The 14368-nt window shown below is 50.1% G+C and overlaps 1 protein-coding gene across 2 annotated transcripts in view; it reads right to left on the reverse strand.

Annotated features, from left to right (window-relative positions):
- The window catches only part of LOC126999950 (calcium-activated chloride channel regulator 2-like), a 154937-nt gene that overhangs the window by 42068 nt on the left and 98501 nt on the right, over positions 1-14368 (reverse strand). For both annotated transcript variants that reach the window (XM_050863135.1, XM_050863137.1), the window contains one exon: positions 4487-4592. In XM_050863135.1, the coding sequence (XP_050719092.1) occupies positions 4487-4592 (106 nt within the window). The remainder of the gene's footprint in view (positions 1-4486; positions 4593-14368) is intronic.

Genomic DNA, 14368 nt, shown 5'->3' on the forward strand with positions numbered 1-14368 from the left:
TCCCCATGTTCTATCTTGAACGAAAGAAAAATGATTGTTATTTGTCTTAGAATAAAGGCTGGCATGTTTCCTCACATTCCTCTTCATGCATAAACAAATAATTTTCTCACTGCACCATGATAACGAGGTTCGTGTCCCTTCCCTTTCCTTAATAATATTCCTTTCTTGCTCGCGAAATTCTTACAAACTATATTCTTTCTTCGTAATTCCAACCTATGGCACACCTGCATTCTGTAGCATAATAAGGAATGACACTTCCCTAAACAATGTTCATTCAGAATCACGTAAGCTACAACAACAATCGGTAATTTCTGATTCTAATAGGATCGATAAGATCTCTCCACACGGTAAAGCACTAACACTCACTAAATGAAAGCTGGACACATAACACACACACACACATACACACACACACACACACACACACAGACGGGGACGCGGTTGCTGGGTCTGCGTGTCGTAGCACCCTCGCTCCTCCGCCACCTGCGTCCCCGCCGCGCCCTTAGCCCCGACAAGACGTGCGGGAGTCCAGTCTGAGGTGAGCTGAAAATGGGATTTGGCTGAGCCTTTATGGCGGCACCCCAACACGGAGCGACGAAACTCAAGAAAATGTGTTCAGAGATTGGAGGCGACCAAGAAATCAGAGTCTTACGGCCAAGAGCGGGAGAGGTCAGTGTCCCCTGCGCCGCCCCTCCCTTGGCCTCTCCCCTTGGTGTCAAAGTTAACTTATAAATTTGAAATTTCAGGATTTCTCTCCTCCGAGCTCAGAGAAAAGATTTTTTCGTTCTCCCTATAATGATTATTATCTCCCGGAGGTCACCAGACGAATAAACTTCGGAGAAAACATCGTAAAAATGACATATGTAAACGAGAGAGAGAGAGAGAGAGAGAGAGAGAGAGAGAGAGAGAGAGAGAGAGAGAGAGAGAGAGAGAGAGAGAGAGAGAGAGAGAGAGAGAGAGAGAGAGAGAGAGAGAGAGAGAGAGAGAGAGAGAGAGAGAGAGAGAGATAGAGAGAGAGAGAGAGAGAGAGAGAGAGAGAGAGAGAGAGAGAGAGAGAGAGAGAGAGAGAGAGAGAAAACACCTGGCCATCGGCGTGGAAAGAGGCTCAGGTGGTTCCCGTCCACAAGAGGAGCTCCAGGTCTGACCCCAAAAACTACCGGCCCATCTGCTTGCTGTCTGTGGTGGGAAAAGTGTTCGAGAGGGTCGTGGCAGACGTAGTCTGTCGCCACCTCAAGGACAACTACCTCCTCTCGGACCAACAGTATGGGTTCAGACCTGGCCGGTCCACCTCCGATCTTCTGATGCTCCTCACCAAGAACTGGCAGGACGCCCTTGACGACGGCCTGGACACTGTCGTGGTAGCCCTGGACATAGCGGGTGCCTTTGACAGGGTGTGGCACGGAGGTCTCCTTGAAAAACTCCGTGCTAAGGGCATCCAAGGCGACCTCCTTCAGCTCTGGGAGAGAAGGACCCTCCAGGTTGTCGTCAACGGGCAGACGTCCGACTCCTTGCCAGTGGAGGCATCAGTGCCACAGGGCTCAGTGCTAGGGCCAGTTCTGTGGAACATATAATTCAGTGGACGACCTTCTCCGGCAGCTGCCAGCAGTCTCAGCTTACGCTGATGACTGCACTCTCTACCCCAGACAAGACTGTGGGCGAGCTGCTGACGAGGTCAATCAGCAGCTGAAGGTGCTACAGGAGTGGGGTGCCCGCTGGCAGGTGACCTTTGCCCCAGAAAAGACCCAGGCAATGGTGGTCTCTCGATCCCCCACTGCCGAGCCAGCAGTGGAGGGGAAGCTAAGCTTTGGTGGCGTCCCCCTCAAACTCCAGGAATCCGTCAAGATTCTGGGAGTGGAAGTGGATCGAGGGCTACGGTTTGACAGCCACATCAAACACATTGCCCAAAAGACCTCCCACAGAGTCTCCTGCCTGCGAAGGGTGGCCAGCTTCCTCGACAAAAAAAGGAGGCTGTTGCTCTACAAGGCCCAGATACGGCCTTACCTGGAGTACGCTGCCCTCTCTTGGATGTCGTGTGCTGCCTCGCACAGCGGGAGACTCGACGCCATCCAGAGACGGGCACTGCGACTAGTGGATGCGGCAGACCCCCCATCCGGGCAGGAAACTCTCAGCTCCGTCGACTCCTTGGAACACCGCAGGGACGTAGCTGCTCTTGTGGTGTTTCACAAGGCACAAGTGCAGGGAGTGCCACATCTGGTGGGCTTACGCCAACCTCCGAGAGTCACCACGCGGGACACGAGAACGGTGCTATCCCGTGGTGACGCAGTGGAGGTGCCGTGTTCCCGTACCAGCCAGCACCAGCGCACCTTTTCGGGAAGAGTCTGCCGGATGTGGAACATGTTCACGGCCTGTGTACCAAACATCCGGGAGATGAACACCCAAAAAATAAAACTGTCGGCCCACCACTGGAGGGACTCACTCCCCACCCCACTGACACTCGTGGTGGAGCAGTGACACGAGTGTAGTGTGCAGTGCGTTCACATATATTCTGTATTGTATGTTTTTTTTATAGTATATATATTTTTTAATGTTTATGTAGTTATTTTTTATATAGATGTTATTCTGCCCTTTGAATAGGCAGCACACGACAGTGCACCTTTGGGTATGTAAATATTATACATGTGCCTATGTTTAAATAAAATAAATAAATAAAAAGAGAGAGAGAGAGAGAGAGAGAGAGAGAGAGAGAGAGCGTGTGTGTGTGTGTGTGTGTGTGTGTGTGTGTGTGTGTGTTGTGGTAGGTACAAAGTACAATAGCAACGGCCAGATAGTAAATGACAGAACTATTGAGTTTCAGTATCTATGTGATCGTTTAAATATTACCGCTTCACCTATAGCACACGTCTCCGTGGTGTAATGGTTACTATGCCAGGCTACGAATCAAGGTACCCTGGCTCGATCACGAGCTAGACAGACGGTGTGCACGCCACTCAGCTGTTCATCCTGCCATTCTTGCGGGTTGAGAAGTGTACGTTAGCAAAGCAAGGAAAAGTAAACTGTGGTAACCCGGATGCCACATGATGTTTCGTTGTTTTGAAGAAAATAGTGCTCACATACCACAAGCTCAAGAACAAACACGGAGATGAGCCCTGAGGCCATGCGGATTTTAGCGTATGTATCGTAGCCCCTAAGTGGAAGATAGCATAAAGATACTGTGGATTGTATCATGTTAACTGCTTGGAGAAATAGTTAAGTAGAGAATATAAGGAATTAATTGTTTCGTCTTACATCCATATAACGTTTTTCATTCAACTTCATAATGCTTAGTGATTCCAAGATAGGACCATGAGGGTATAAATTGTCTTTCTTGGAATTCTTGTATTGATATTTGCTTATAGGAACTGAATATAACGGCCATTATTTTGTTATTTTTCATTTATAATGCATTTTCTTTGCCACATTATATATTTATATTTACATATGTGCATCCAATATCACTAAATAACCTAATTATACACAAGCATAGTTACCATACTCCTGCAGATCATGTTTCTACCTAAAGGAGCGCTCCGGCAGTTAGACGTGTTTTAAGCTTTGTTCCTTTCGGCAGCTTTACGTTCTTTCTGCTGCTTGACTCAGTAGTTCAACGTGTACAAAGGCAACGGACCTTTGTGCCTCTGACGCTCTATTATTTTCTTTTTCCTCGTACCTGGTGTCTCTAAAATCGATGTCCCGCACCGAGTTAGCAGCATTCTCTAGCTCATCATCGAACAGTCGTTGTGAGTTGCACTTGGCAATTTTTCTTCTGGGCGTCATTCAATCGAACATTACAGCTGGCGCAACGTATTTCCAGCAAAGATACATACATAAAAACTGCAAAACGAAAGAGTTCGTGTTGTAGCAAAACTTGTAAAGGCAAACAAAAATAATCACACGTATTGACAAAACGAAAACAAAATCTTTTGCAACAAACGTATTCGGTAAGTAATCACGTGCACAGCCCGGCTGCCTCACTTCCTATTTTTCCAAGTGTGGCTAAAACAGGGGCGTCGGGCCATTGGCGAGACGCTGAGGTAAATTTGGCAGCGGGCCAGTATGAATAACCGGCTGTGGCGCGCGCCGGGTCGCCTGATGACAGTGAGCAAAGTTTTTAATCACAGCAGGACCTGCGGGGCTCAGGACCACGAGCCGCCGGGCGAAATTATGGAACGTGTGGAGAAAGAGAGCGACAAGAGGGACCTCTGAAAGGAAAAATAAAATGACTGCATTGTGTCTCCGCCGAGGCAAATATCTCACACAGGACGTGGGGTGTTCATTTAAGCCAGTAGATTTGTATCCATCTGTATTTCCTTCTATTGCCCTCTCTTTGTCGCTATCAGCAATGCCTCTCTCACTTTCAGGGGTGTCTCTTTCTCCCTCTATTTCGCATCAAGTCGTCTGGAAGAGAACGGCGCCTTAAGAACCCTAGACTACTCGGAGTTAGAGGTCGTAAGAAGGTCATTACGGTCTTTATAGCCATTATCCTCACCTGAACGTTCATGACGGCAGTGTCCTCCACCAGCAGGACGAACCTCTGTGTTGGCTGCGAGATGAAGTGAAGCTGCGGCGGCGGAGGCGGGGCGGGGCTGGGACTCCTGGGGGAAAAAATAGAGACATTAGCAGCTGCTGGGATATGATGGGGAGCCTTGCAGACGCTCACTCTCTCACCCCTCCTACACTAAAACAGCACGAAGGCCTTAATACATGAATTCCCTATACAAACAAAGACTAAACGCCCACGAGTAAAGGGTAAGGGCGCAGGAGTCATACCAAACCATCATACGTGCACGGACCCAAACGCATCCCCCCTCCGACCAACTTATAATAAAGGAATAGTTGTGGAACATTCTACACTGTGCCACTGACCCTTCCCAACTTGCTGTATACCTTACATGAACCTAAGAGTTTAATTAGAGACGAAGGTGAAGAAACGCTGAGGAGAAAGAATAAACTATACACATGAGATACACGAATGGTTATATTATTTTTTTTGTTATATTTTACCGGCGATAATGTCAACAATCATTTCATTTCAAATTATGACATAAAAGCTAACATCAACTCAGACCACTTTAAATGATGACACATTGGAATGATTCTTTTTTTCCGTTTCGACCGCTACAGAAGAGATTTCGAACTATTAATTACAAATAGAGTATGGGATGTTTACATCAGACAGAAGATGATACCAGCCGAGACACTGGTAACGCTTTTGGGTGACTTTATTAACTCCCCCTCACCCTCAAATAGAAAAACCAAAGCACCAAACAGACACCATGTATAAACTTTCTAAACACTGAACATCAGCCGAAACATCTTTAACTGTGGCAGATTTATAATGCCAAAAGTTTCCCTCCTCCGTTGTTACTCAATGACCTCGACACCCTTCACAAACTTCTCCCACGCTTCATTGCTCGTCGCAGAAGGGAAATATCATACTGATATCGTTAATATGCAAACGTGCGGTGTGCCACCATCATTCCCTCCTCAAACACACCTACGCAGCTTACCAGCTTCCTCTTTATTGTTTGAAATATCAAACACGTAAAATTATACACCTGATCACCTCCATTAATTCCAACGTTAGCATGCTAATTACACACATGATCACTTACTCTACACATCTTTCACACCCCTTACACGCCTGAAGACCATTACCACACACCTCTCCCCCCGAAGCAACAATGCATGCATATTATGTGACAATGAGCATCTGAGACTACTTTGTCGAGCGTCCGTGTCTCTCTCTATACCATTTACTGATTTTATTCATCAATTGCAATAAATAAGTGGAAGTAACGTTTTCGAGGAGTAATCGGTGGCACCTCATGAGCCTTAATGTTGGCAGTGTTAGGTCCTTTATCTGAGGGTGACTTAGGAGCTGCAATCATCGGCCTAAGAAAAAAATAAAAATAAACCACCATTCCTGCAAGTTGCAAACAACAATAAAAAGGAAAAGGTCTAACAGGAGAAACAAAAAAACATTAGTCATCAGTGCCACGGAACCCAAAAAGAAAACAAAGTAAAATGGCAGGATGGCAGAACGAGTGTAACCGTATCCCACAAAAGGAGAGACGCGCATATTTATTCACGGTGGAAAAAATGAAGCAAAAAATGCATCGGCAACGTGTGTGTGGCATACGTAAAGCAGGAAGCAGGTGGGGAACACGTTTAGGTGGTGGTGGCGGTGGTGGAGGTGCGGTGTGGCGGGAGATACGTAAGCCACGCACACAGGAAATTTATTGAGGGGAAATATGAAAGCGCACAGGAGGGTGCTTGTCGCAGTGCTAGGTCCGGGGGGAATGGAATAGGTAGGTAGGGGGAGGCGCGGGGAATAGGAAGGGGTAAGGAGAGAAAAATTGGAAAGGGGGTGGAGCAGGGAAGGAGAGGTGGCGTGAAAAGGAAAAAAGGTGTGATAAAGGGAAGGGACGGGAACACGACGGCTGTATGCACGGCTTAGTGAGCGATGGCAGGTTAAGGTGATGGGCAGCAGGTGTGTGTGTGTGTGTGTGTGTGTGTGTGTGTGTGTGTGTGTGTGTGTGTGTGTGTGTGTGTGTGTGTGTGTGTGTGTGTGTGTGTGTGTGTGTGTGTGTGTGTGTGTGTGTGGGTGGGTGGGTGGGTGGGTGGGTGCGCGCGCGCGCGCGTATGTCTGTGTGTGCATTCTTTGGGGGAGCTGTCTATGTTTGGCAGTGCTAAGCCACTTGGGCAGAGGTTGGTAAAAGGAGAATGTTAAAAAAACAACAATACAGGCTTATGGACCTGATGGAGTGCATAATATTGTCCTTAAAAACCATACTTCCGTGTTACACTCGTTTATCTCTGCCTTTCAACATCTAACTTTCCCTCCTGCTATAAGTACGTACAACTACATACAGCCTGTGCCTAAGACGGATGACTTCTCTAATCCTTCACACTGCCGTCCTATAGCTTTACTTTCTTGCCTCTTTATGGCTTTTGAAACAGCACGTAAAAATAAATGTTTTGAGCATTCAGCACCTTCTGACTTTCTCTCAGATCGCCGGAAAGGGTTCCGCAAAGGGCGTTCTACTGGTGATCATCTAGTTTTTCCAAATGACTCCTGGTCATCTTCTCTTAGCCGTTTCGGAGAAACTTTTCCGATTTCTGTTCTCATATCTCCTCTCTAACTAAATCAGCTTCCTTGAGGTTAATCTGTATCATCTCCAACATTTTTTCTCTTCACATATGCTGTCCAAATAAAGGGGCCTTGTCTGTCCCTGTATGGAGTATGCATCTCATGTGTGGGGGGCCTCCACACACACAGCCCTTTTGAAAAGAACAGAGTATATATATATATATATATATATATATATATATATATATATATATATATATATATATATATATATATATATATATATATATATATATATATATATATATATATATATATATATATATATATATATATATATATATATATATATATATATATATATATATATATATATATATATATATCTGACGTAAGTCTCATCCTGGAGGAGTGCCGGGGCACGTGCTTTAATCTCCGGCAGCATGCTTCCTCTTTCTGGAGCAGCGCGTCATGCCCTCTCAGTAACATTTCCCATTTGCACTTAGCTTTGCATTGCGCCCCTCGGCCCCTTCCCGCCCCACGCCGCGCCTATTCATTCAGGACGGCAACAAATAAAGCTTGAGGGGAGACAATTCGGCCCGAGATGTGGCGCTGAAGTGGCTCCTCAGCGCGGCCTTTAGTGAGTCATAACCCTAGTCATGACCAAGCCGCCGCGGCTCTCTCAATGCACCCGAGGTCTTATCCCTCCCTCGCGCCGCCGCCCCGCCTCAACCACACTCCCTAAACGGCCCTCTATCCTGCTTCATGGCTCTCCTTCCCTCCCTCCCTCTACCATGTCTCTTTCCTGGGGCACGTCCGCTCTTACAGCATTCAAATCTTAACAGGGAAGAACACACTCCGGTAGCCCAGCGGCGTGGAGGTTGGAGGGCTGAGTGTTTGGCTCTGTCTATCTGACTTGCTGGGCACTGAGGTGCTTATGTGAGTGTTCTGAAACTCAAGTAAAATATATCTCTATGTGTCTGGCTGGCTCCCCGAAATAATTGACATGAAATATGTACTAACGCATCGCTAACCAACGATACAATACGTCAAATGAATTTGCTGTTGCATGCATGGGGGAAAACACGCTTTGAGCCTGACTGCAATTCTTGATTCATATTAAATGTTTCAAAAGTCCTGGTTCTAATGAAAATATCTCATTGAAAACACACACACACACACACACACACACACACACACACACTCACTCACTCACACGCAAACCCTCCCATTCACCCACCCTAACACCTAGCCACACATGTGTATACACACACACACACACACACACACAAACAAACAAACAAACAAACAAACACATCGAATTTCAGTATTCGTATGAAAAAAAACTAATTCTGATACGGGAAGAAGAGAGCTTTTTAAGCGCAAAATAATGTCGACAACGTCTCTCCGTTTTTTTCCGGGTGATGTTTTATATATGGAGCAGCGCTCTGCGAAACAAAAACTGCAGCATACCAAAGTAAATTAAAAAGAAAAGAAAGAATGTTGCCTTTTAGAATTCAATGAATTTAGTATGAATACTTTCGTTTTGAGCATGTTTGGGTGCATGCGCTTATCTATATATATATATATATATATATATATATATATATATATATATATATATATATATATATATATATATATATATATATATATATATATATATATATATATATATATATATATATATATATATATATATATATATATATATATATATATATATATATATATATATATATATATATATATATATATATATATATATATATATATATATATATATATAAAGGTCTCCACATTCCAGTGTTATTACAATGTTATATAGTCAATATCTTTTTTTGCATCAGCTTCTAAAATATTTAATAATAGTTCAACAAAAGTCACAAAGAAATACTCAGTCAATCCTACGATGACGTTGTCCATATAACACACTAAATCAAACTAACAGTCGAATTAGGAGACCTTGGTTTTACCATAACAACGCAGACATTCGATTTTTATTTCTTACTGAACAAGTTAATGTTCCATCTCCTCACCAACCTTTCACCGTGGCCAGCGCCGCAAAAACAAGCACACAAATTGATAAACAACCTGGAAACCGAGATATTCCACCGCCAACACGACAGGGGCAGCAGCAGCGGCGGCTCTGGTCCTATCACAACCACGCGCCGATGATCCTGCTGTGCACGTAAATTACTCGCGACCCACGCACCAACAACACACTGATAAACAACCGAATAAAACTGGCAGGATTTTTTTGTTCAGTGCAAACAATTGCAAATATAATAAAACTAAAAATACGCATCCATGTTCATCACAATATATTTACCAGCTGGTCCATCCGCCTCAAAAAAGGAAAACAAATACAAAACAGAATAAAAGGACGCAAATATTATAATAAAGAACGAATGACTGTTGTTTTGCCTTTGTTTAGCGGCGGCAACAGAAGTGCGAAATGTTGGCGGGATAAAATGAAGGGAATGTGAAGCGATGTTTGGTGCAGCCTCCGCGTTTACATCTTTACCCTTTGTTGCAGGGGGGAGTTCGTTTTGCGGCGAAGGTGAGAATGTAGAATGTGAATGACAGTGACGATGATGTGGCGGGGATTCAGTGATGGTGATGATATTGTGGAGGTGACGATGATGACGATGGTGATGATAATGATGATGAAGATGAGGAAGGGGAGGAAGAGGAGAAGGACGAGTGGGACAATGACGACGACGAGGACGATTGCGAGGACGAGGTCGGCAAGAAAAACATGGACTAGGACGAGAACAAGGACGAGGACGAGGTCGAGAACAAGGAGGAGGAGGAGGAGGAGGAGGAAGATACTTGCAGTAGTTAATCGTAGACGGTAAGGTGAGTACACACCATATGCGTTTTTTATGAATTTGTGGTAAATTTTAGCTTTCCTCCTTTTCATTTTGTTTTAACTGAACAGAGCAGCTTTTTGCCTCTCCTTCATCAGCGTGTTAGGTAGTGTTTAGCGACTCCCACTCGTTGTAAGTAATAATAGAAAGGTTAGTTATTCCGATACATTTTTCCATGATTCAGTTCCAAGAATAGTGTATGAGACACCTTTCTCGGATGAACTCACCCTCTGACCGCTTCACTTTACCTTCTGCTGTGCGTGTGTCATACAGGTATTTTTACATATAAGTCATGTCAGATTGTATTAAAGAACAATTCCAAGCTAGATAGCAAAGACTAAATGATGAAGTCGGGCACAACAAGCCAGGGGAGGTAGACCATTGTGCTCTTAAGTACTGAATAGTAGATACAAGAATGTGTATAAAAATAGAAATATTAATACTAATACTAATACTAATAATAAAAGAAGAATGAAGAGAAGTAGAAGGAAGTTAAAGAGCAGTAGTAAGAGGAGGTAGTAAGGAGTAGGAGTAAGGAGTAAGGAGGTATAGTAATGAGGTAAAAGGAGCAGTAGTAAAAAGACGAGGACGAGGACGAGGAGGAGGAGGAGGAGGAGGAAAGAGAAGACGAGGAGGAGGAATGGAGAGGCAGAAACAAAGGGCGCAGAGATGAAAAGAGTGAGGGAGGATGAAATAAGTTTTCCCGCGGTGCAAAAGAAGCCTCATTAGTAACTGGGGTATAAACACGGGGCGGCGGTGGAGTGTCGTGCTGGCGGTTACGGTGGAAGGGGTTATGGCACTTTGGCTGCGGCGGCGACATCAGTGGCTATCCAACGTGGTGGTTTTGGCTAGGGTGGCGGCGGTGCTGCGGTTACGGTGGCGGCGGTGTTGGCTACGATGGCTTTGGTGTTGATTATGGTGGGGTCGGTGGTGGTGGGGTGGTGGTGGTGGGGCGGTTGTGACGATGGTGTAGGGTACGGTAGCGGCGGTGTTGGCTACGGTGCCGGCGGTGTTGGCTACGATGGCGGCGGTGTTGTCTACGGTGGCGGCGGTGTTGTCTACGGTGGCGACGGTATTGGCTACGGTGGCGGCGGTGTTGTCTACGGTGGCGGTGGTGTTAGCTAAGGTGGCGGCGGTGTTGTCTACGGTGGCGGCGGTGTTGTCTACGGTGGCGACGGTGTTGTCTACGGTGGCGGCAGTGTTGGCTACGGTGGCGAAGGTGTTGTCTACGATGGCAACGGTGTTGTCTACGGTGGCGACGGTATTGTCTACAGTGGCGGCGGTGTTGTCTTCGGTGGCGACGGTATTGGCTACAGTGGCGGCGGTGTTGTCTACGGTGGCGACGGTATTGGCTACAGTGGCGGCGGTGTTGTCTTCGGTGGCGACGGTATTGGCTACAGTGGCGGCGGTGTTGTCTACGGTGGCGGCGGTGTTGTCTATACGGTGGCGACGGTATTGGCTACGGTGGCGGCGGTGTTGTCTACGGTGGCGACGGTGTTGTCTACGGTGGCGACGGTATTGGCTACGGTGGCGACGGTGTTGTCTACGGTGGCGACGGTATTGGGTACGGTGGCGGCGGTGTTGTCTACGGTGGCGACGGTTTTGTGTATGGTGGCGACGGCATTGGCTACGGTGGCGGCGGTGTTGTCTACGGTAGCGACGGTGTTGTCTACTGTGGCGACGGTATTGGGTACGGTGACGGCGGTGTTGTCTACGGTGGCGGCGGTGTTGTCTACGGTGGCGGCAGTGTTGTCTACGGTGGCGACGGTGTTGTCTACGGTGGCGGCTGTATTGGCTACGATGGCGGCGGTGTTGTCTACGGTGGCGACGGTGTTGGCTACGGTGGCGGCTGTATTGGCTACGATGGCGGCATTGTTGGCTACGGTGGCGACGGTGTTGGCTACGGTGGCGACGGTATTGGCTACGGTTGCGGCGGTGTTGTCTACGGTGGCGACGGTGTTGGCTACGGTGGCGGCTGTATTGGCTACAATGGCGGCGGTGTTGGCTACAGTGGCGACGGTATTGGCTACGGTAGCGGCGGTGTTGTCCACGGTGCCGACGGTATTGGCTACGGTGGCGGCTGTATTGGCTACGATGGCGGCGGTGTTGGCTAAGGTGGCGGCGGTGTTGGCTACGGTGGCGGCTGCATTGGCTACGATGGCGGCGGTGTTGGCTACGGTGGCGACGGTGTTGGCTACGGTGGCGGCGGTGTTGGCTACGGTGGCGGCGGTGTTGGCTACGGTGGCGGCGGTGTTGGCTACGGTGGCGACGGTGTTAGCTAAGGTCGCGGCGGTGTTGGCTACTGTGGCGGCGGTGTTGGCTACGGTGGCGGCGGTGTTGGCTACGTTGGCGGTGTTGGGTAAGGTGGCGGCGGTGTTGGCTACGGTGGGGGCGGTGTTGGCTAAGGTCGCGGCGGTGTTGGCTACGGTGGCGGCGGTGTTGGCTACGGTGGCGGTGGTGTTGGCTACGGTGGCGGCGGTGTTGGCTACGGTGGCGGCGGTGTTGGCTACGGTGGCGGCGGTGTTGGCTACGGTGGCGGCGGTGTTGGCTACGGTGGCGGTGGTGTTGGGTAAGGTGGCGGCGGTGTTGTCTACGGTGGAGTCGGTGTTGGCTACGGTGGCGGCGGTGTTGGCTACGGTGGCGGTGGTGTTGGCTACGGTGGCGGCGGTGTTGGCTACGGTGGCGGCGGTGTTGGCTACGGTGGCGGCGGTGTTGGCTACGGTGGCGGCGGTGTTGGCTACGGTGGCGACGGTGTTAGCTACGGTCGCGGCGGTGTTGGCTACGGTGGCGGCGGTGTTGGCTACGGTGGCGACGGTGTTGGCTACGATGGCGGCGGTGTTGGGTAAGGTGGCGGCGGTGTTGGCTACGGTGGCGGCGGTGTTGGCTACGGTCGCGGCGGTGTTGGCTACGGTGGCGGCGGTGTTGGCTACGGTGGCGGTGGTGTTGGCTACGGTGGCGGCGGTGTTGGCTACGGTGGCGGCGGTGTTGGCTACGGTGGCGGTGGTGTTGGCTACGGTGGCGGTGGTGCTGGCTAAGGTGGCGGCGGTGTTGGCTACGGTGGCGGCGGTGTTGGCTACGGTGGCGGTGGTGTTGGCTACGGTGGCGGTGGTGTTGGCTACGGTGGCGGTGGTGTTGGCTACGGTGGCGGTGGTGTTGGCTACGGTGGCGGTGGTGTTGGCTACGGTGGCGGTGGTGTTGGCTACGGTGGCGGTGGTGTTGGCTACGGTGGCGGCGGTGTTGGCTACGGTGGCGGTGGTGTTGGCTACGGTGGCGGTGGTGTTGGCTACGGTGGCGGCGGTGTTGGCTACGGTGGCGGTGGTGTTGGCTACGGTGGCGGTGGTGTTGGCTACGGTGGCGGTGGTGTTGGCTAAGGTGGCGGCGGTGTTGGCTACGGTGGCGGCGGTGTTGGCTACGGTGGCGGAGGTGTTGGCTACGGTGGCGGTGGTGTTGGCTAAGGTGGCGGCGGTGTTGGCTACGGTGGCGGCGGTGTTGGCTACGGTGGCGGTGGTGTTGGCTACGGTGGCGGCGGTGTTGGCTACGGTGGCGGTGGTGTTGGCTACGGTGGCGGAGGTGTTGGCTACGGTGGCGGCGGTGTTGGCTACGGTGGCGGCGGTGTTGGCTACGGTGGCGGCGGTGTTGGCTACGGTGGCGGCGGTGTTGGCTACGGTGGCGGCGGTGTTGGCTACGGTGGCGGTGGTGTTGGCTACGGTGGCGGCGGTGTTGGCTACGGTGGCGGCGGTGTTGGCTACGGTGGCGGTGGTGTTGGCTACGGTGGCGGCGGTGTTGGCTACGGTGGCGGCGGTGTTGGCTACGGTGGCGGCGGTGTTGGCTACGGTGGCGGCGGTGTTGGCTACGGTGGCGGCGGTGTTGGCTACGGTGGCGGCGGTGTTGGCTACGGTGGCGGCGGTATTGTCTACAGTGTTGGCTAAGGTGGCGGCGGTGTTGGCTACGGTGGCGGCGGTGTTGGCTAAGGTGGCGGCGGTGTTGGCTACGGTGGCGGCGGTGTTGGCTAAGGTGGCGGCGGTGTTGGCTACGGTGGCGGCGGTGTTGGCTAAGGTGGCGGCGGTGTTGGCTACGGTGGCGGCGGTGTTGGCTAAGGTGGCGGCGGTGTTGGCTACGGTGGCGGCGGTGTTGGCTAAGGTGGCGGCGGTGTTGGCTACGGTGGCGGCGTAGTTGGAAACGGTGGCGGCGGTGTTGGCTAAGGTGGCGGCGGTGTTGGCTACGGTGGCGGCGGTGTTGGCTAAGGTGGCGGCGGTGTTGGCTACGGTGGCGGCGGTGTTGGCTAAGGTGGCGGCGGTGTTGGCTACGGTGGCGGCAGTGTTGGCTAAGGTGGCGGCGGTGTTGGCTACGGTGGCGGCAGTGTTGGCTAAGGTGGCGGCGGTGTTGGCTACGGTGGCGGCGGTGT

Source organism: Eriocheir sinensis, chromosome 17 (assembly GCF_024679095.1).
Source record: "Eriocheir sinensis breed Jianghai 21 chromosome 17, ASM2467909v1, whole genome shotgun sequence".
NCBI classification, from domain to species: Eukaryota; Metazoa; Arthropoda; class Malacostraca; order Decapoda; family Varunidae; genus Eriocheir; species Eriocheir sinensis.